The sequence below is a fragment of the Prosopis cineraria genome, unplaced genomic scaffold (genome assembly GCF_029017545.1).
Source record: "Prosopis cineraria cultivar Desert tree isolate PC_DT_omini unplaced genomic scaffold, ASM2901754v1 PC3, whole genome shotgun sequence".
NCBI classification, from domain to species: Eukaryota; Viridiplantae; Streptophyta; class Magnoliopsida; order Fabales; family Fabaceae; genus Prosopis; species Prosopis cineraria.
In genome coordinates, this window is record NW_026555334.1 from 11,000,405 (window position 1) to 11,020,725 (window position 20,321).

Below are 20,321 nucleotides of genomic sequence, written 5' to 3' on the forward strand. Positions count from 1 at the left end.
CTACTTCTTGTGAACATAATCACTTGATCTGTTGTGATAGTTTGAGGGATCCTAAAAACAAAATACAAATTTTTCACATACGAAATTAATTACATCATCTTGTTCAACCTTCTTCTACCCATTTTGTGAAATAATCTGTAGCAACTAAAGTAAAAGAGTAGCCTTTGCAAGAGGCTGGGTATATTTCCTTATTATGTCTATAGCCTATCCCCTAAAGGGCTATGGTTTGATAATAGGATACATGTCAAATAGTGGCACTTACTATACTGGCTTGTGTGTTTGACATTTCCTACACATCTTAACGTATTCAATGCAGTCTTTAGTCATAAATGACTAGTAATACCCGTGCCTATGAACTATCCATTACATTTTTTATCCTAACTGATGAGCCTCATATACTCCTTCATACACCTACCTTATAACATCCATATATTATATAAATGTTAAGCATTTCAATAATAATCCATCTAGCCCTTTCTTGTATAATTCATCTCTAAGTAAGACAAAGGGCTGGGTATGTATCTTAGTTTTATACAAGTGCTATTGGCTAGGATTTTGGAAATAACTCTTGAGCTTATCTCGCCAATCTTGGGCTAACTCATATAAGACCGCGCCACATTGTACTATTATGCCTTACTGAAATATCGAAGGATGTTCTCTTCGTTCTGCTACAATTACTTTCCTAGTGAATTTTAGTGGAAGTCTCAGCCTTAATGCTATTTATGCTAATTTATTGGCTTCCCAATTCTAAGCTCGAGGGATATGTGTCAATGTCACTACTTTAAAATCCTCTAAATTTGAGTGGCCCCTGCATAGTACATTATTAGAGCTGGGCTTATACACTTATACTCACCAGTTAATTGTTTGATAGTGAGTTGAGAATTTCCTTCTATGACTCCTTTGCGGGCCTTTAGTTCCTAAAGGATTTATAGCCTTGTTAGTAACGCTTTGTATTCAGCTTGGTTGTTAGTACATTCAAAATTCAATTGAAGTGACAAGATAGTTTATACGCTTGTAGGAGAGATTATTACAATTTCAGCCTTGGATACTTGTTTTGTGTTAGACCCATTGAACTTAAACACCTAGGGCCTTATATTTGATAAGCACACAGGTAATTCTTTCTCATCTTTTATGACTTTAGCTGAAGGGTGATTAGACAAGAAGTCTGTTAACACTTGGCCTTTCATTGATTTTTGAGATTGAAATATTAACAAAAATTCATCCAGGACCAAGCTCTATTTCCCTCTATAGCCCATCATAACAGGTTGATACTTAATTAAATTAGAGTGCAAAACCACATACACAACTGTGTTTATTATATAATGCCTTAACTTAGTACAAGCGTAATACAAAGCTAAACACGGTATCTTAACAAGTGAGTATTAGTTCTTTATGAGAGTCAAACACTAACTTAAATAATAAACCACCTGTTCACATCTCCCATCGGTAGTTTGGGCTAACATATAACTTACATACGTGATGGTGGAAGCTAAATATAATAGAAATTGTGTACTTTCAATTAGGGCTACTAAGGTTGAGGTCTTCATTAAATATTCTTTAATCTTTTTAAAGGCACATGATAGTGCTCAGCCCATGCAAATTCCTTAGCGTTTTAAGCTTAAGAAGCTCAGAAAACTCCTTCATCTTGCTCGCTATATTTAGAATAAATCATTTGAGATAATTAAATTGCCCCATAAACCTTTGTAACTCTTTTTTCTATAGCCTGTGTCTTATTTTGGTCTACTTCAATCCCTCGCTTATAGACTAGGAATCTAAGAAAGTTACCTGCAATAATACTAAATGTACATTTAAGTGGATTTAGCTTAAGACCTACTTCCCTCATTCAAAGAAAGCTTATCATCAAGTGTTTAATATGATCCTTTGCTTTCTTTGATTTAACCATTATATCATCTATATATATTTTCAGGTATTTTCCTATCACATCATAAAAATATCACTCATAGTTCACTGATAGGTAGCCCTAGCATTTTTTAGTCTAAATAACATAACCCCCTATTCAAATGTTCTAATAGAGCCTAGTCAACTAAAAGTGGTCTTATGAATGTCCTCTTTTGCAATAAAAATTTGATTATAAGTTAAAAAAAATTCATAAATGATAACAATGCATTTCTAGTCTCGAAGTTTATTAACATGTCTGTAATAGATATTGCATACACATCTTTAGGTGTTTTTGAGTTTAGATTTTAGAAATCCACACAAACTTCTAGTTTTTCATTTTTCTTTACCACTGGCACAACATTTAAGAGCTGTTGAGTATATCTGCAGGGTTGTATGAGTCTAGCCTGGAGAAGGCATCTGCTCTCTTCCTTTGCTTTGAGCTCAGCATTATAGACATCCTATGAGCTTTGACTATTAATGTAGTCTAAAGTTAGTTTTAATAGGAAGCTTGTGTTCAACCCACTGTCTTGCTAGCCCTGATATTTGATCATAGTCCTATGTAGAACAATCCTTGAATTCCTCTAACACCTGTGTTAAAGCACTCTTTTGTTCATGAGTTAGCAACGAATTGATATAAGTGACCCTTAGCTCCTTAGGAGATTTGAGGTTTACTTCTTCAAGTGAGTCTTGTTCCTCTGGGGATATATCCTCAAACTTAAGAGGTGCAGGTTCTAACTTGTATAATTATGTGGTTTCTTGAGATTCATCCTCATATATGACCCCAACCCCTAATGTTTCAAGTCTGAAATCTTTCAATCATTACTTTATAGTATATAACCAAAGTTTTTTAATGGCCATGGCTGCTACGACCTTTTCTCTTTTTGGGTTAATCATTTATTAGCTCTATAATAAGCTTGTGTCTCTGTTATATTAGAGGCATGACAGTACTCCTTACTGCATTGGATAAGGAAAACCTTCTTAAGGCCCTATATTGATTAACTCCATAAAAAGTAAAAAGGCCCACATGTGTGTCATAGTATATAGTGTTGGCAAAATTTGTGACTATTGTGAATGGTCTATCTTCTGCCTAAACTACCTCTACCACTTCTTTCATTTCCACATGAGAAGCATTTAATGAAGGGAAGAGAGGATGCATTTGTTGGCATGAATCCAATCTTGGCCTAACAAGGCCTAATATTATGTTATAGTACTAATTACAAAAATGGCTGTTAGAGATGATTTGGACTCGACGTTTGCAACACCCTCAAATTTACAAATCAATTTTCACAAATTATTAATTCAACAAATTATTTTTTTATTGAAACCTTATCATACCCTTATCATGGTAGAAAAATACATCCAAGACAATATACTACAGGTCTTAAAATATCTTAAAAAGCAATTAGAACCATGACGGACAGATAGGATCCTCATGGCATGATATTTAAATCAGGTCATGAATCAAGAGGGACAAACATAATTCTCTTGGTCATATAAATACATTTAATAAAAAGGATTAGAGTTTACATGTTGTCAAAATAACAAATGTCCTAGGTTAGCACAAGATACATTGCATAATATAAAATGAGAGGTAACGTAAAAGATGGTGTCTCATACATCAAAGTTACGCCTCTGGTACTTTCTCGGCTGGACTCTCTCCTGTAAAAATATTAACCACGGGAAATGAGACTTAAAAGTCCCAGTAACCAAAAATTAATATGTAATGATGCATGCGGATGTAACTAATCATGCGATTGCTAAGTGGGTACACAAAAAATATTTAATCGAACAATATTTCCAAACAAACTGAACAAGTATTTAATTGCATGACTGCGCCTTATATCCTTCTTTCGCCATGCTCGGACGCCAAATCACCTGGCCAAAGGTAAGTTTGATCAAGCGACATGCCACTCATTGGGTCCAATGAGGGCTTACCATGTGGTAATAATTAACCGAACAGAAATTTCCATTAACACCGTACATTAAAATATCCTGACAAGTCATGCATTATTTAAATATCCAAACAGGAATATATTCGAACAATAATATCTCATCATAATAAATAAAAATAAATTTTTGACCCACTTGGAAATAATTTCAAACAAGTATATAACAGTATTTATTTTCAATAATTCATAATTTTTTCAAACAACAAGTCAACACATAACCATTTACAAACACACTCATCATAACACATTAATAATGGTTACCTTTGTCTTGAATAACAAGTTCCCCTTCACAACTCCTCTTTCACCACTATCTTTATCAACACAATCTACATAGTTATTTCATAATACTATATATTAATTTTACATTAAAATAAATAACTCTAATTTAAAGAGTTAGAAAGTCTTAGATCTATAATCCATATTAATACTAATTTAAAACACTAATTTAAGATTTATGCCTCATTTAACTTTCCAAATTCTTTTCTAAAATTTTCATACCTTAATAAATCATATTTAAGCCTCAAATCACCTTTCTATAACTTCAAAAATACCTATTCATATTTAAATAAATATTTAATAATCAGAGGTTCATCCTTACATCTCAAATTCCACATAAATTCAACCATATAGATCTAGATTTTAACTCAAAAATTCTTAAACATGAGTTTCAACCTTAAGAAAATATTTTATAATATTTATTATATCCCTAAGAGTTTTAACCTATATTTTTAATCCATCATATCATCAGATTAACTATCCTATAGAAAAATTTTAATCAGAATATTTACTCTATCCTACAAAATAATCATATCACTACAAAGCTAATATTATTTAGAAAATAACTATAAAATTAATTTTATAATTAAATAAATTTTTAAATGCTAATCTAAATAGGAAAGTTAGAATATATCCGAAGAAAAAAAATAATCTCCCTTGCGAGAAAACGCCAAGCAGCGTGAGAGGAAGAGAGAAAAATAATATAAAAATAGAATTGTGGGTCCCAAAATTATATATAAAAAAATTATAGGTCTAAATTTAATTATTCAAACCTTTGGGCCATTACTTGCAATTTTTACAAATTGCATCTTGGGCCATTAGTTGCAATTTTTATAAATTGTATAAACTTTCCTTTTTCTTCCTTCTGCTCCTCCTCGCCTGTGCCTCCTCCTTTTATATGTGAGGAGGCACCTCACCTTCCCACATCTAATCGATGTGGGACTTCTACAATGCCCCCTCTTTTTTTACTTTCTTTTCTTTTTTTTAACTCACATACACACATAATTTTTTTATTTTAAATTTTAAAATTATATCTTAATAAAATATTTCTTATATAATTTTAAATCTAAGTTTTTAATTTATAATTAAATTTTTAACTATATTATTATTTTCAAATAACCTCAAATAATATAAATTCCTATTATTATTATTTTTTTAAATAAAAACTTAAATTTCACAACAATTTTTTTTATCTAAAAAAAATTAGGATGTTACAACATCCACTTGTAATGGTAATACATTTAGAACCCGTGAGGTGATCCCCGTGAATCCTACCATAGACATTTCAGTTGGAATTAGGTCCTACTCATCTTGCCCCATCTTAACTATTACTCGAGCTGGAAATATGTTGACCATGGAGCCATTATCAACTAATACCCTTGTCATTAGTTTACCATCGAAAGGGGCCTTGATGTACAAAGGTTTTAGGTGCTGAGTCATCTTGTAGCTGACTTTTTTTGGGATAGCCTGTTTAGGTTTTCCTTCTATGACTTGCAGGGTAATTTGACAGACAGGTTTTGAATTAGTGTTTTTTAATTATAATGTCTATGTATTTCAAATGATTTAAGTTTCTCCCTTGGCTCTACAGGACAATATTGATATGAGCCCATTTGTTTCACGTCAGTATCAGTGATCTTTGCTTCTTCTTGTTCGAGTGAGAAATTATCCTAAGCCCTAGTTCCTATTGTTATGCTAAATTGCAAAGAGAGTGTTAAAGACACTACACAACAGAGGTTTAGGAGTACCTCTCCTACATGAATCCTCGTTGTTTGCTAGTACTCATCTTCTTTTTCACTATCTCCTTCCTTATCTAGATCTTTCATTGTCACACCCTGATGCTAAGGGTGTGATCGGCATGAAATATGAGATAAACTCATATCCCATAAGCCTTGATTGATTAAGAACTAAGTTAAAATATCGATATATATAAGTTAAATATAATAATAAAGTTTGTAAAGTTTTAAATATTTTGTAGAAATTTTGGCAGAGTTTTCCCTATAATTTAGACCTTCTAAAATATTTACAACAGCAACAAAACCTGCCAACCAGACTAGCAAGGAGATAGACTAGCTCTATTTTAGCAGTTTACATAATAACAAAATAAAACTAGGACCTAACTATGGTGTACGTGGAGCACTAAGTTATGATTGCAAAATACAATGTATAGTTTTATCAAAACAATAATCACAGTATGCCTCCTCATTTCCCAAAAAGGCAAAAGGACTTCTCAATGATCTGTTGAAGGCATAGAGTTAGCTACACTATCTGAGATAAAAAAAGTTATCAGTGAATAGCATTCCAATTATATATGTATATAAATATATGAAGACATTAATGAATAAATTTAATTTAAAAATTTTGAAATAATGAAACATGAACTTAAACTAATAATAATAAATAATAAGTTTTCTCAATGATATAATCATGAATTTGAACAATGTTAATAGGGCAAAATAATTTATCAAAATTTATAATGTTCGTAGAATATACAAATTTCAAGCAACGGTATAACTAGGTAGAATGCTTTTAAAAAAATATAAAAATAATTAAAATTTAAGTTTAGATTTAGGAGGACTTTATTAGAACAAGTAGCAAGCAAAGACACAGAGTCCACGAGGGTAATTAACAAAACGTAGATACATAGTCCATGAGAGTAAGTAACCAATTAAAGGTGATTGAAAGCCATGAAACAAGTGCAGCTAAAGTCACGAGTCAAGCACAGGCATGAGGCCCACGAACAAGTGTGAGTATGATGCTCACAAATAATCATCCATTCATTCCACGTGTGTTGGCTTACGCATGGGGCTAACACCTCCCATAATCACTTTGCTAGCTAGGGGTACCATGACGCACCAAGGGCTAACGAAACTGTTATTAGCATCCAGCATTCTAAACTCAATCTTCCTCATTAAAATCAAGTGTGTATGGAAAAGAAGAAAATAGTTTCAAAATTTTCATTTTCAAATATTATTCAACTATTACTTTCCGTTGTTCAAAATTATCATCATTTCCTCCACACACAAATCATTGCAATAAAAATTTTATATCAACATAGAATTAAATAATTAAATTGCTTGTGAGAAATAATACCATTAATATGGAAATAGGATTAACAAGAATATGTAAACAATTTATAAAGCAATAATAATAATATTTAAATAAAGAAATTTTTATAACACTGTGCATGTGATTCTACGCTACAATAATTAAATTTTGCGTGATTTTAATTAACATATCTACATATTCAACATTTTAATTAACTTTAATATTAAAAAATTGTAGCGTAGGGTATATTCTAAATATGTAGTTATGTACTGCGCTGTGCAACGTATCACCGTAGCACTATCTGAGAAGCGTATTAAGTCAATGCTAAAGAAATAGCAATAATGTCCGTACTCTTAGATCCTTTACCGTTTTGAAATCTCTGGTGTAATTTTCTGATGGATAGGCTGTCGTTCTTTGTTTTCCCTGTGTTGCCTTTGTTTGCACAATGTCCTAATGAGTATTGAAATTTTCCTTTTACTTAAAATAAAAAAAGGAAAGAAAGAAAAAGAAATAGTAATAATGAGACACGAGACTCAAATTAGAGGCATGCACGCTTGCCTCCGCAAATAAACATTAGTATAACGACAAATTAAGAGAACAAACGAAGAAACTGTACATACATGCATACGTAGACGTGTATGTACTTATGTCTGTTTCGCCAAAATAAGAAGAATTGAATAGAACAGACATAAGCCTCTCAAATTATTATCAATTTCTTCAATTTTCCCCGTCGTATAATGAAAAGATACACGAATTTAAATAACAACATTCATCAACGCACAGTCAGCACAAACAGAGGGCTTCTCTATATTAGCCTCAATATTCAGCCGTAATTAAGTGAAATAGAGCAGAATTTAGCAACAGTACAAATGATATTCATGAGAAGATTATAAAGTTGCTTGCTTAGCCAGCCATTATATATATACACTCATATATTCTCTTTCACTGGTCAATAATCACTTGCTTGCCACCTACAGCATTCGGTGTGATATATATATATATATATATATAAACACGGCTGGCCCAGTATTTCATGTTATTCTCTGTAACTAGGTTACAAATCCTTTTCTTTCTCTTTTCTTCTCTTTTTCTTCCACGATCACCACTTGTAGCTTGGATGTCTGCTTCTTCCTTTTCCAGATAGCTAATAATTGGGTTAATTACAATATTTCTGAAGTGAGATGAAAAAGAACAGTATCCTGACAGAGAGAAAATTAGTCCTACTTAATAAGCATACACTTTCCATTACTATCATGTCACTTTCTTTCTCGTCACTTGAAATAATATGTACACTTCTTCACAACCTTCATATATACTTTTGAAGATTCCAACTATGTTTTTGACTGCTGTCTCATTGGTATGTGATTCGTCTTCTCTCTATCTATCTATCTCATGAGAGCTCCTCCATATGCATGCGTCCATAACTCAGAAGCCATCATCTCATAGTTAGCAAGTGAGAAAGTGCTCGATATTGGTGCCAAGCACAATCCATGGCTTCTTAAATCTTGTTTTGTCCCTTTTGATTCTTTCTCATCACAACGCTAGCCCCAAAAAAGAACAAATGTTAGTTCTATGAATTGATATATCTAATATATAAATATATAATATGTCAGGGTTCATTTTGAAGCACCTGATAGTGTTGGACAGGAGGTCCGTTGTCCAAATATGAAGCACTCAAAACCTGAAATTTAATATGGGAATGAGAAGTTCATATCTTCAAGTCATATTTTTTTTCCCCCAACAAAATTTTAATGCATAAATAATGAATAAGGGTTTTGCTTGAAGCAAGGTTAGGAACATACGCTGACTTGATCATGAAGATACTTGATGCACTCGATAGCTTCGTGAAGGACAGATGCCGTGTCAGTCTATAAAAATCAGCGAGAATATGATATTACTCATTGGGTGAGATTTGTCTCTGAAAATAATCAACGTCCGTATATAATAAAATAAAGGTTCAAATTCTGTCTCGGAGCACAAAGGCGGAGGCAAAACAAAGTGAAAGGAAACAAACAGAGGGGGAAAAAAATTAATTCACCTTTCCAAAAGGTGAAACCAATTGCTGAAGAGCAGTGATTCGGTCCCCTAACTTTTCTTTTCGAACCTGGCCATACACATAAATACCAAATTATTTCTACAATCACGATCCAAGTTGAATAAACCTCAACCATCCCATCAGAGTCTGCAAAGTCAAAAAGCTTCGAATATATATATATATATATATATATTGCATATATGATAAAGTACCTTAAAAGTTGGCAGTGGTGATGGGGTTTCAATTCTGGGCCTTTTGAATGCAGCCGGTTCACAAACAGGAGCCTCTTCTCTTTTGTGCTATAAATGGATATCAATGTTTAGTTGCTTTGCAAGTTTCCATTTCAAGTTCACGAACTCGTACGGCACCACAAATATGCTTAGCTATATATACAACACAACAGATATAGAATATTGCATGTGATAGATACGCGTATATAAGACTTTTTTGAAATACCAGTAAGTGAATTGATATTTTTATTCTTGAAAGATGCACTTCGTCCCTACTTTTTTTTTTTTTCATATTTGAAAGCATTAATAATGTCATGACATATCAACTTTCTAGCTAGAAAGCATTTCATTCTATCTGGCTAGATCATGTGTGATTGGAACTCCAGTATATCTCTGAAGCTTCAAGCAATAATATTCTTTTGTTATTAACACATACTGTAACAAAGTACTAAAATAATGAATGGTGCTGTGATTATTTCGAGAAAAATATCTCTGTCATGACTTATTCACTGAGATAATTAAACTTCAAGGGGCGAGATTAATAAACGGTATATTAATGTCCTTGAAGAACAAAAGCAGCAAGTCTGTCGTATCTATACCCTAGCTTGAAAATATAATAACTGTCAATTGTATATAATATAGTATATAAATATATAGCTACAGTCAATTAATTACCTTGGTTAAGAGAGCTGAGCAAATGGGTTTGTGCTGTTCAAAAGTTTGAGATTGTTGAGATGAAACAAAAACATGTGGTGCTGGTACGTCATCAAGGGCTTCAGCTGAGGCATTATTCCAAAAAGGAGAATTGTTGTTGTTGTTGTTGTTTGAAAAGTGGAGTCCACCGAGCTGCTGTTTTGGCATCGAAGGCTGCTTCAAAAAGTGCTCAGAGACTTTGGACCAATTACATGGCGAAACTTCATTGGATGGATTGTTGTTGTAACTATTATAAGCCACAGAAGGGTTGGTAAAAAGCGAGTCCTCTGGTTGTGGCTGTGGTTGAAGATGATGATGATGATGAAGACGATTATTATGTTCATCATCATCATCATTATCGTATAGGCCGTAACCATATGAGGCACAACTCAGATTATTCTGTTGATCTATTGCAAATTCTTGGTTCATGGGCTTGAAAGCATCTTTAATGGATGAAACCTGTCCCTTGCTCGGGCTCCAATCCTTTTGGATCATTTCTGAATTCGAAGAATCTACACCACCAGCTTCTTCTTCAAGCACAGAATGAAAATTTCTTTCTGGTCTCCCACTATCAATAAAAAGAACATAATTCAGGATACTACATATAAGTATATATAGAATTGCAGGGAGGAATAAATTAAAACACTGATGAACTTACAGCAAAGAGTGGTTATTCCAATTATTGGATGAAGTAGTTGATGCAAAGCCCAAGGTGGAATCCATCATTATGTTTCCATTATTTTCAGTAGTTGCTGCTGCTGATGGTGATTCATTCTGGTTTTGCTCCTGCTGAACGAGAAAACCCAGAGAATCATGATGATGATGATGAACAGAAGCTAAAGGCGACTTCAGATCTACGAGACTATCAGTTTGCCAAGTACAACTAAAGTTGCCTCCATCGCTATTTGCTGCAATAGAACAGAGGGATGATGATGGCGATGAGGTGATGAGAGGAAATAATACACTTCTTGATGAACAAGTACTCATATTCCACCAATTCCCACCACAAATCCCAGCAGCTTCAAACTCTTCTGCCATGGCTGGATCCAGCTTGATTGAATCCGGTGCGTGTCTGTGCGTGTCTCTGTGTGTGTGTGTGTGTGTGTGTGTGTGTGTATGCTCTTCTGAAACTGCAGGATTTTGATGGGTAGAATCTCAGGTTGGATTAAAGGGTAGAGAGAAATGAGATTATTTTTATATGGGAAACGGTTATAATTAGGGTATGAAAAGTGGATATTACCAGAACCTTGTTGACATAGTTATATAATGAGGGGATGATTGGACTAATGACACAAGGGAGACTGAATAACTGAAATAATTAGAATAAAAAAATTTATATCAATGTTCCTTTTTTTTAAAAAAAAAAAGGGAAGGGGGGGGGGAATCTTTTTCTGTACCAAACGGAGAGAGAAAGAGAGGGGGGATTATGAATCCAATTCTAATTCTCTTGTGTTTTCTGGTCTTGCTTTGTTTAAAATTATACTTATAATAATGGTTTAATTAATTAGGGTTTTAGAACACTCCCTTGTGGAAAATTTGTGTTCCTTATATGCAAAGGGATGTTTGATGATGAAAAGTGATAATGACCTGATCTTTTATTTCAATGACGCGTGTCTTGATTTTTCATTATAGACATATATACACATAATTATTTTAGATGAGTATAGCTAACCTCTTCCCTTCTTAGCCCAAATTAAAGATAAGTAGTGATCATGTAAATCATTATTAAAATAACTCTGTAAAGATGAAACTTGAGGACCATTATTTGATGGTCCAATGTTCACCTTCTTTTCCTGGACCTCGTAGAATCAATAAGGGGGTAGATCTGAAAGTCACGTAATGTTTGAATTACAGATTTTACACGATGTAATATGAGCAATACTATTAAAATATATAGTAATCCTTCCGTTTTAAATTATAATATATTTTTAGATAAAATCTCACATATCAATAAACTTCATTAAATACACTTAACAATCTTATTTTTTTAAAATAAAAATATAAACTTTAAAAAATACCTATCATTTAATATATTGAAAAGAGAAGGGATGAAAATTAATTATAAAAAATAATATTAAAATTAATGTATTTAATAAAACCTTAATCTATTTAAAGTATTTTATATTTTAAGATGAAAAAATTTATTTAAAAATGCTTTATAATTTAAAACGGAGGGAGTATTATACATTGACAATAATCATGTCGGTCGAGAACATTGGTAAAATAATTGAGATATTGATTTTCAGTGGTAAAAAATAATAGGTCAAATATTTTCGACCATGGGAGACTACTTTCAATTGATGTCAACTGTAAAAGGCTTATCGTCAAATTCAGCAGCGGCTGAGTCTCACCAAGTAATTGATGGATTAGGGGCAAAACATGGGAAGACAAATTATATAATAAAAAATGTAAAGAAAATAAAATATATATGTTAAGTTGACTTGGAGTCAAAAAGTTGAGTTAATTAGGATACATATCTAAGAAAGTATGTTAGAGGTGCAAGGTGTTTTGGAGCAATGTGGGCGTCGTCTGTTGTTTACAAAATGTTCCAATGCACATCAGGTACACCCAATAAAGCAAGCCCATGTCATGCCTTACCACCCTTCTAGAATCCCCGAATTACACATTCTTTTAATGTTTGTCCTTAATTACTTAATAAAATATTTCAATTAGAATATCTTATTATACCATCAATCAAGGGCTTTTTAGAAAATTCTTATTAATTATACTTTACAAATTAAAATACTTTATACTCCCTCTTGTCCAAATTGTAAGTTGTTTTTTTTTTTTTAACTAATCTTGATTCAAAATATAAGAAACTTAATAGTTGTAGAAATTATTTTTCTCATTTTACATATTATATTTATTAACATGGTTTATTGTGTTTTCTATCCTCATTCTTGATTTATTTCTAGTTTAATTCATCATTCATAGTTGGGGCTAAGAATAAAAAAAAAGAATTAATGAGTATCTTGGGCCCTAAACTATTACTCAAATATCATCCTAAATTCTAAATCATTACTTGAATAACAAATTACCCCTACCATTAATTTATATATAACCACCAATATTTTTGACTTTGTGGGGCCCAATCAAAAGCTAATGTGGTGCTAATCCCCTTCTGAGACATGGCATGCTAGTTGAAAAATATTTTATAATATTAAACAGAAAAAATGTATAATCTTGTCAAATTTTATTACAATTCCCTAAATTTTTCTAGGATAAAAAATTTAACTTATATTTTGAACTATATATATATATATATATATATTTAAATTTGAACTCTACAATTAAATATTCAAAGGAGAGAATGTGCGAATGAACCCTGCTTGTGGGTTGTTGGTAATGGCAAGGTATGTTATTTATTTATTTATTATGGACATAAGGTAATGGGAAGCTTATTATTAGTCAACGATAATCATGTCATTCAATATTGTTACACATCTTCCTCTTTGTTTGTGCATCTTCTTGATATAGTGGCTTTTAATTTAATTACATCTTCTGTGATGCATACAAAGCACACTATGAAATGGATCGTCAGCAATTAATTTTATAAACAAAATTTTGAAAACTGAGTTTAACCCGTTGATCAATAACACGATATAATCTTCCCATTGATTGATGATAATCCAGAACAAGTTGATGGGCATTATTAAATAAGGTGTATTATCATATCTTTGATCCACACAAATTCTTCAGCTCCATGATGGACTGAGAAACTGTTTCCACGTGGATACACACCAACAACGAGTCAAATAGAATCATTAAAGTTATGAAATAAACAAAACTAAAAATAAAGAAAGAAAAAGAATGACATGCAAAAGTTTTGGATTGAATTGAAAAATTTTGCTTATTTAATTAAGTGGGATGCGACCAGATGGTTAAAGTGTTAATTAATGGATGACTCCAATAACAAGTTGAAGATTATAAGTAATATTATTAGGATGATTTCGCGTGGGGGAAAAGATAAATGATTGTGCAATATTCTAGTGTACTTATGCCTAAATATTCCATCATTTGTTAATTAATTAGCTTTAATTTAGTCTTCACCATCAAATAATTCCATCAATTCACTCTTTCACTATTAGATTGTTGGCCACTAGCTTTAAATATTAATTTTATGAATTTTGTGTTGTAAACATTACAATTTACATAACATGATGAAGAACCAATATTAAAATTTCTATGCTTACATTTAGTTACTTGATTAGGCTCAAATAAAATTGCTTTCAATAAGATAACTCATGTATACAATAAAAAAAATGTTAGCTATAATACAATTTGAGACTTACCTTTTGTTTGCATAGGGAAAAAATATGAGGGTAAAAATTAAGTGAGAAAACTCCTAAAAATAGTAAAAAATATTATTATTTTTAAAAAAATTTCCTTCTAGTTTTCTCTCCCTATTCTTTTTTCTTACTTTTCTCTCTATCCAAACAAGCCTTTAGGGTTTTAGAGTGCCAATATTTGAGAGCGAAATTGTCTAATTTCAGGGGGAGACAAAGCCATTTATGATTGGCTTTGAGGACTGAATTAAAATCTCTCAATCAATGAATCTCCTTCATTGACTCATATTCTCTGCCCCCAACACTCCCTTTTGTCTTCTAAGGCGCCATTCAATTTTAAATCCAAATTTATATGTTTTTTTTTGAAATGTACAAACCCAATTTTAGGTGGATGGTCTACGTTCATGAGATCACAGGATCACTTCATCAGAGGTTGACATGCAATAATTTGTTTTTTAATCTCTTCAATTCTAGTGTAATGAATCTAACTACTTTGAAAAAGCAACACACACACACACCATACATACCTAAAGGAGTTATACACATTAGATATATATGTACGTAAATAACAATAATTTCACTTGCCACCAATTAATTTTAGAATAAAATTTTATGAGTGTCAAGCATATAATACTTTTATCCAAACATTTTTGTACTGTTGTGAATTGTCAACCAGATATATTGCCCCCCACCCCAAAAAAATGTATGTACACACATACGAGTACATAAAACTCTTACAAATCTATTGTGAGAGAAGGATTAATTTGCTTGGCATCAAATTAATATATTCAATAATCAATAAATTAATAGCCAATATTCAAATAATGATTAAATATAATAAATTCTATGATATGTTTTGTTAATTATATAGTGCATGTATAAAAAAGGTGTCTAATTATCCTTAAAATAATATTATATGATGACATTTTCCTGTTAGTTATTATTGCTGGGCATACAAACATTTTAATTTCTTTCTGCTTACAAAACCAGTAACCTTTTCTTTATCATCTTTTTTTTTTTTGCTTTAATTTTTGTCTCTAACTGATATCACTTGCTGCTCAAGTCTACTACTCTTTTGATTAATCCAAGAAAAATATACCAAATGAAACAAAAGAAAAATTATAATCTTCAGTAAACGACAAAATTTAATCATGTCCTCTTTGTGAAAAAAAAAATTAACAAAACAATTATATATGTTAAATCAACTTCGGCACCACACATTATAAACAAAAAGACTATAGGATACGTTAATTTACATACATACTTACATATATTGTGTGCGCGCGCACACAGATGTTATAAAGTCAAACCATCAATTGACATTATAAACATGTTGATTTATTTATGTTGGATATCCATCCGTTCTTTATTTTATTTTTATTTTTTTATCAATTTTTTGAAGAGAAATAACCATGTTGATTTATTTATGTTGGAATTTCTGCGGAAACCGATAAGGAGAATCCAAACTGATTTATTTCTCATGAAGATATAGAAACTTTCCTACAGATCCCAATACCATACAACGTAGAAGGCAACTGTTCCTGTTCTTTAATTTATCCATATGGTACGTGGCTGCTGTATTAAAGTTTCCGAAAAATAAAAAAATTAAGATAATTATATTTGTGTATAAACAAAAACAAAAGTCAACAAATCATATATATACATATGCAGACACAAACACACGCACACACGACACGAGAAATATGGCAGTGTTTAAGAAGCTAAGATATAGGACCCGAAGCAGTTACATGTATAATATATAGAACTGGTTTTGGAAGGTGATTAATATGGAAGTACTGTTCATTACGAGTTAATTTGTTTGTTTGCTGGTGGATCATCCTAATCTTCATTTTTTGCATCTCATAAGTATACTATTATATATATGCAGTTCTGTTGAACCACTGATATATATAATAAGAAGAAGATTTGGTCAAAAACTATGATAAAATAAGCAACAGGTTTTTTTAATTTGTTTAATAATGGCACGTATTAGTGTTGGACTGAGTACCAATTATTATTAGATAATCTCTGACTCATTAAATTTATTGTGTATATTATGATTATGTTATTAGTTAATTAAGATAGACTACGTTCATTTTTTTTTAAGATTATTTTTGGTCAACCACATATATAATAAACAAAAGCAATATTTTGCTATAGGGTAAGTTACTTAAACCATGCATCCCATATTTGGTTTGGAATGAAAGACACCTCACAATTAAGTTTGAGTTGGACTCGTTTGATTGAATGAATTTAATATGTTAACCAAGCTAATCCATGCAATGCATCGATACATAAATCAATCTTAATTTCCGGCTTTTGACTGGTGAAATCTGAGCTATTAACAAAGCGGGAAAAAAAAAAAACGAAGCTGATGATCATGGAGAGGTTAGAGGTCTGAGTAATATAAAGCTTTAATTAGCTTCAATTTCTCTTTTCATGGGCTCGCAATCCAAGATTATTAGAACTCAATAATTTCTGAATAAAACTTGTAAGCCAGACAAGGTGTATGATCCCGACCGACTTTAACACCTATTTCGATGTTTTGAAGGGATGAAATTTTTCTCAATATACTCAATGGATAACACATAATATAAAGAGATATATGCAACGTTAGTCATATTTTGTTCTAAGGAAAGTATTAAGAACCGACATTGAAATTGGTCAAGATACTGGCTCAATGTTTTACCAGCATCATGCATTTTTTTCTTTTTTTCTTTTTTAAATTTTCTTAAACGGCTGATATAAGAGCTATCTTTAATCCACGAATATGAATACACACACACACACTTATATATTTTTTTTTATTCCCGTGGTACACAACTATGTTTTATATGGCCAGAAGTCTGCTACTAATTTTTTGTTTCTTGACTTCAGTTTTTGGCTGAAGTCCCTAATTTAGTATTTTTCCTTTTCTTTTCCTGAATTCGTAGGCCTGAAATACTGAAATACTCTTGGCCCAAAAAAGATCTGACAAGACTCATGGCTTAAAATTGGGCCCAATAGGTAGTAACCAACAAGAAAAATGAAGGCCCAATTAAAGATGTGGGGCTTATTCAGACCCAATTAAGGGTAGAGGTAGATTTGGTCTATGTTATTCAAGACTTTGGATCCAACAATCCCTAATCCCGTGACGTTTGGGTAGGTAGATTTTGTATTTGTGAGAAATCTCAATTTTAAATAAGTTTTTTTTTTTTTTCCTTTTTTGCATGGATAGACAAGCATACACTATTTGTTTCAAATGCAAGGGTTAAAAATTATTCTCCCCAATCCTATATATGTTATTTATATTAAAAAATGAATCATTAATTATTTTCTTCTAATTGTAACGTACCTAATTTTTTATGAGGTGAGTAAAATGTTGCAGATGAGGGAGAATATTTTTAAATATAATGTATTTACTATGGGTAACTTAAGAGATTTCTTCTCTTGTTGAAACATCAATAATTTAACAATATATTCTCACTTTTTATGAGATAGTTAGATTATAAGTGACATGTACATAGAATTAGAGAGAGCAAACCATCAATTACTCATTCTTAACATACGAGAGTTCCAACCACACATGCTGATATGAAAATGATTATAATAAGGTATTATTTTTAAGTACAAGGAGTATATCCTTGACAATATAAAATATATTTTATAAAATACCGAAGGCAAATGATAAATCCCCCATAGATCGAGATTCCAAGTTTTAACTAAATTCTTCTATACATGAAGTAGGGAGATGTTCTATGGGGTGTGTCTCTTTCAGAGCTTGTCTGTGTAAGCCGTCTGATGCAAGGGCTAAGGATTGTGATGGTTCATTTGGCATCATCATTAATCATTATCCTTTTGCCCCATAATTGGCTTCAAAGGGTAAACATCTATAATCATTTCTTTCTTTATATCCCTTGTCTTCTCTTCTTCATTGGCATCACTACATGGGTCCCACCCACTTATTCCGTTGCTTTCGCTTTCTTATGATTCATCCAATCCTCAAAAAATTATTTGAAGCTTTTTTTAAAAAACATTCTATTTTAATAAAAATAATTATTTTATGAAACTTCCTTAGTTTCTTGCATACACTGAAACATAGTTGTGAAGATAGTCAAATAAGATTATAATATCAAATAGTAATCATGTCATCGTTTTTCGTTTCTTTGAAAAAATCGCAAGAAATTTTAAGCAAATCCTTTGTATATTCATAAGCAGTTAAGTTTGGGAAATAAGAATTTCAATTAAAAAAATAAAAATAAGGAAAATTAAGTTGCTGAAATTGAACTTACAAGTGTCCGTACCCCGAGCATGACAAACGGGGAAGGAAAATGAAAAAGAGCTTTACTTCTGAATGTGGCACCACCAACTAGTTCCTCCAATACTTCAATATCCCTCAACAATAAATTGCATGTGCTCATCTTCATACTTTATCATTCTTTAGATAAGATTCTAGTGGTTGGTAAGAGCTATGCCTATGACGAAGACGAACCAACCCTCATTCTTTGGTAGAAGCTGCCTTCATCTTTGGTAGAAGATTCAATCCTTGCCCGTTGTTCCGAGTACTTTCTCTGCTCAACAATGGCCTTTTACAACTCCTCCTATGCGACGTCTGGTTTTGGTGAGTACAATTACAATTATTATGCTGTGAATTACGATTCTGCTCAAATCCCAGGTTTTATGACCTATAATTATCAACAATTAAATCAACCATGTTATGGGTATGATTCAAGTTCATATCATGATCCTACTCCTACCTTCCCTGCTCTGAGTTACCCTACCATGTCATACTCTGCTGCCACTTTCAGTGAACCAGAAGTTATTGTGTATGATCCGAATTATGGCAAGTCTCAGCTTGTTATTTATTACTCTAATTTGGAATTTAACGAGCCTGATTTTGATGAATTTGATCCGACCCCTTATGGTGGTGGGTACGATATTGTTGAGACCTATGGAAAACCTCTGCCACCTTCAGATCAGACTTGCTATCCTCGTTCTGGGTCTGGTTCGGATGCTGTTCCTTCTGGGTCTGTAGTGCCATTGCCTGCTGTGGAAAAGGGAACTGATAATGAGAAAGCAATCGTACCCCAGAATGAAAGTGCAGGCCAAGTTCCTGATAAAATGCCGCAACCACAAATTAGCCTTGCAGATCTGCCTCTGAAAGAAGAGGACAAGGTCCATCGTACTCCGGATCCGAATTTTTATGGTGGTGAAAACATCAAAGAACATGAAGAAGAAGAAGATGATGGTGATGATGGTGATTCTAGGTCCGGTAATGGAAGTGGTCATGGCAGTGGGTATAATGGAGGACACTATGATGAGTATGAGAAGGCAGTGCCTCTCCAATATCCTTCTGGGTATGGCTTGGAAACTTTGGATCTCTGTGAAAGTTTGTTTGGGTATTGGCCTTGTGTGGCACGAATGAAGAAAAGAGAGAAGTGTTGTGAAGGAGCGAGTGATGAAGTTGAAGGCGACTATTGCTACAGAGAGAACATGTGGAAAGGAACTGCAGATTATCTGTTTGGGAGTCCATATCCATATGGTGGTGGTGGTGGTGGTGGAAGAGGGGAAGAAGGAGGAAGCTATGGAGGAGAACCTCTCTATGCTTACCAAAGGCACTACCAACCCAAACACAGTACAGGCAGGTTGGAACTTATGAGAACTCATCATGATGATGCATGTACTTTAACATTTATTGAGAATTAGTTGCCTGAAGCGATGTCATAAAGTAAAAGAATCTGGGCTGAATCATTTTGTGAATAAAGTCTAAAGCCCGGTATTGTTTTCATCCTCACTCCCCAGTAAGTATTGGGGATTGGCTTGTTTTCAACTAGATATTCATTGTGGTTTCTTCTCTTGAAATTCAGGTTTTCATCTTCATTGACTATACTTCTTCGACTATTTTTATGATTTCCTTGTTTATCCGAAT

At 32.4% G+C, this 20,321-nt stretch overlaps 2 protein-coding genes across 2 annotated transcripts; one reads left to right on the plus strand and one right to left on the minus strand.

The window, feature by feature from the left end:
* Positions 1-7,955: 7,955 nt before the first annotated feature.
* Positions 7,956-11,369, minus strand: LOC129306484 (transcription factor bHLH112-like). Its single transcript, XM_054947105.1, has 7 exons — positions 10,786-11,369; positions 10,110-10,695; positions 9,417-9,503; positions 9,208-9,273; positions 8,972-9,037; positions 8,800-8,850; positions 7,956-8,710 (listed from the first exon to the last, which is right to left on the minus strand). Exons 1-7 carry the CDS (start codon positions 11,163-11,165, stop codon positions 8,555-8,557), a joined length of 1,392 nt encoding a protein of 463 aa, XP_054803080.1. The 5' UTR covers positions 11,166-11,369; the 3' UTR covers positions 7,956-8,554.
* A 7,343-nt stretch (positions 11,370-18,712) lies between these two features.
* Positions 18,713-20,281, plus strand: LOC129307082 (uncharacterized protein At5g39570). Its single transcript, XM_054947947.1, has one exon. It carries the CDS (start codon positions 18,974-18,976, stop codon positions 20,096-20,098), a length of 1,125 nt encoding a protein of 374 aa, XP_054803922.1. The 5' UTR covers positions 18,713-18,973; the 3' UTR covers positions 20,099-20,281.
* Positions 20,282-20,321: the final 40 nt, after the last annotated feature.

Excerpts from the sequence above, each read along its gene's own strand:
- LOC129306484 (XM_054947105.1), bottom strand. The coding sequence starts at position 11,165 with ATGGCAGAAGAGTTTGAAGCTGCTGGGATTTGTGGTGGGAATTGGTGG. Across the intron at positions 10,696-10,785 it reads TGGAATAACCACTCTTTGCT|TGGGAGACCAGAAAGAAATT; the intron begins GTAAGTTCATCA and ends TTTTATTGATAG. Across the intron at positions 9,274-9,416 it reads CACCACTGCCAACTTTTAAG|GTTCGAAAAGAAAAGTTAGG; the intron begins GTACTTTATCAT and ends GTGTATGGCCAG.
- LOC129307082 (XM_054947947.1), top strand. The coding sequence starts at position 18,974 with ATGGCCTTTTACAACTCCTCCTATGCGACGTCTGGTTTTGGTGAGTAC.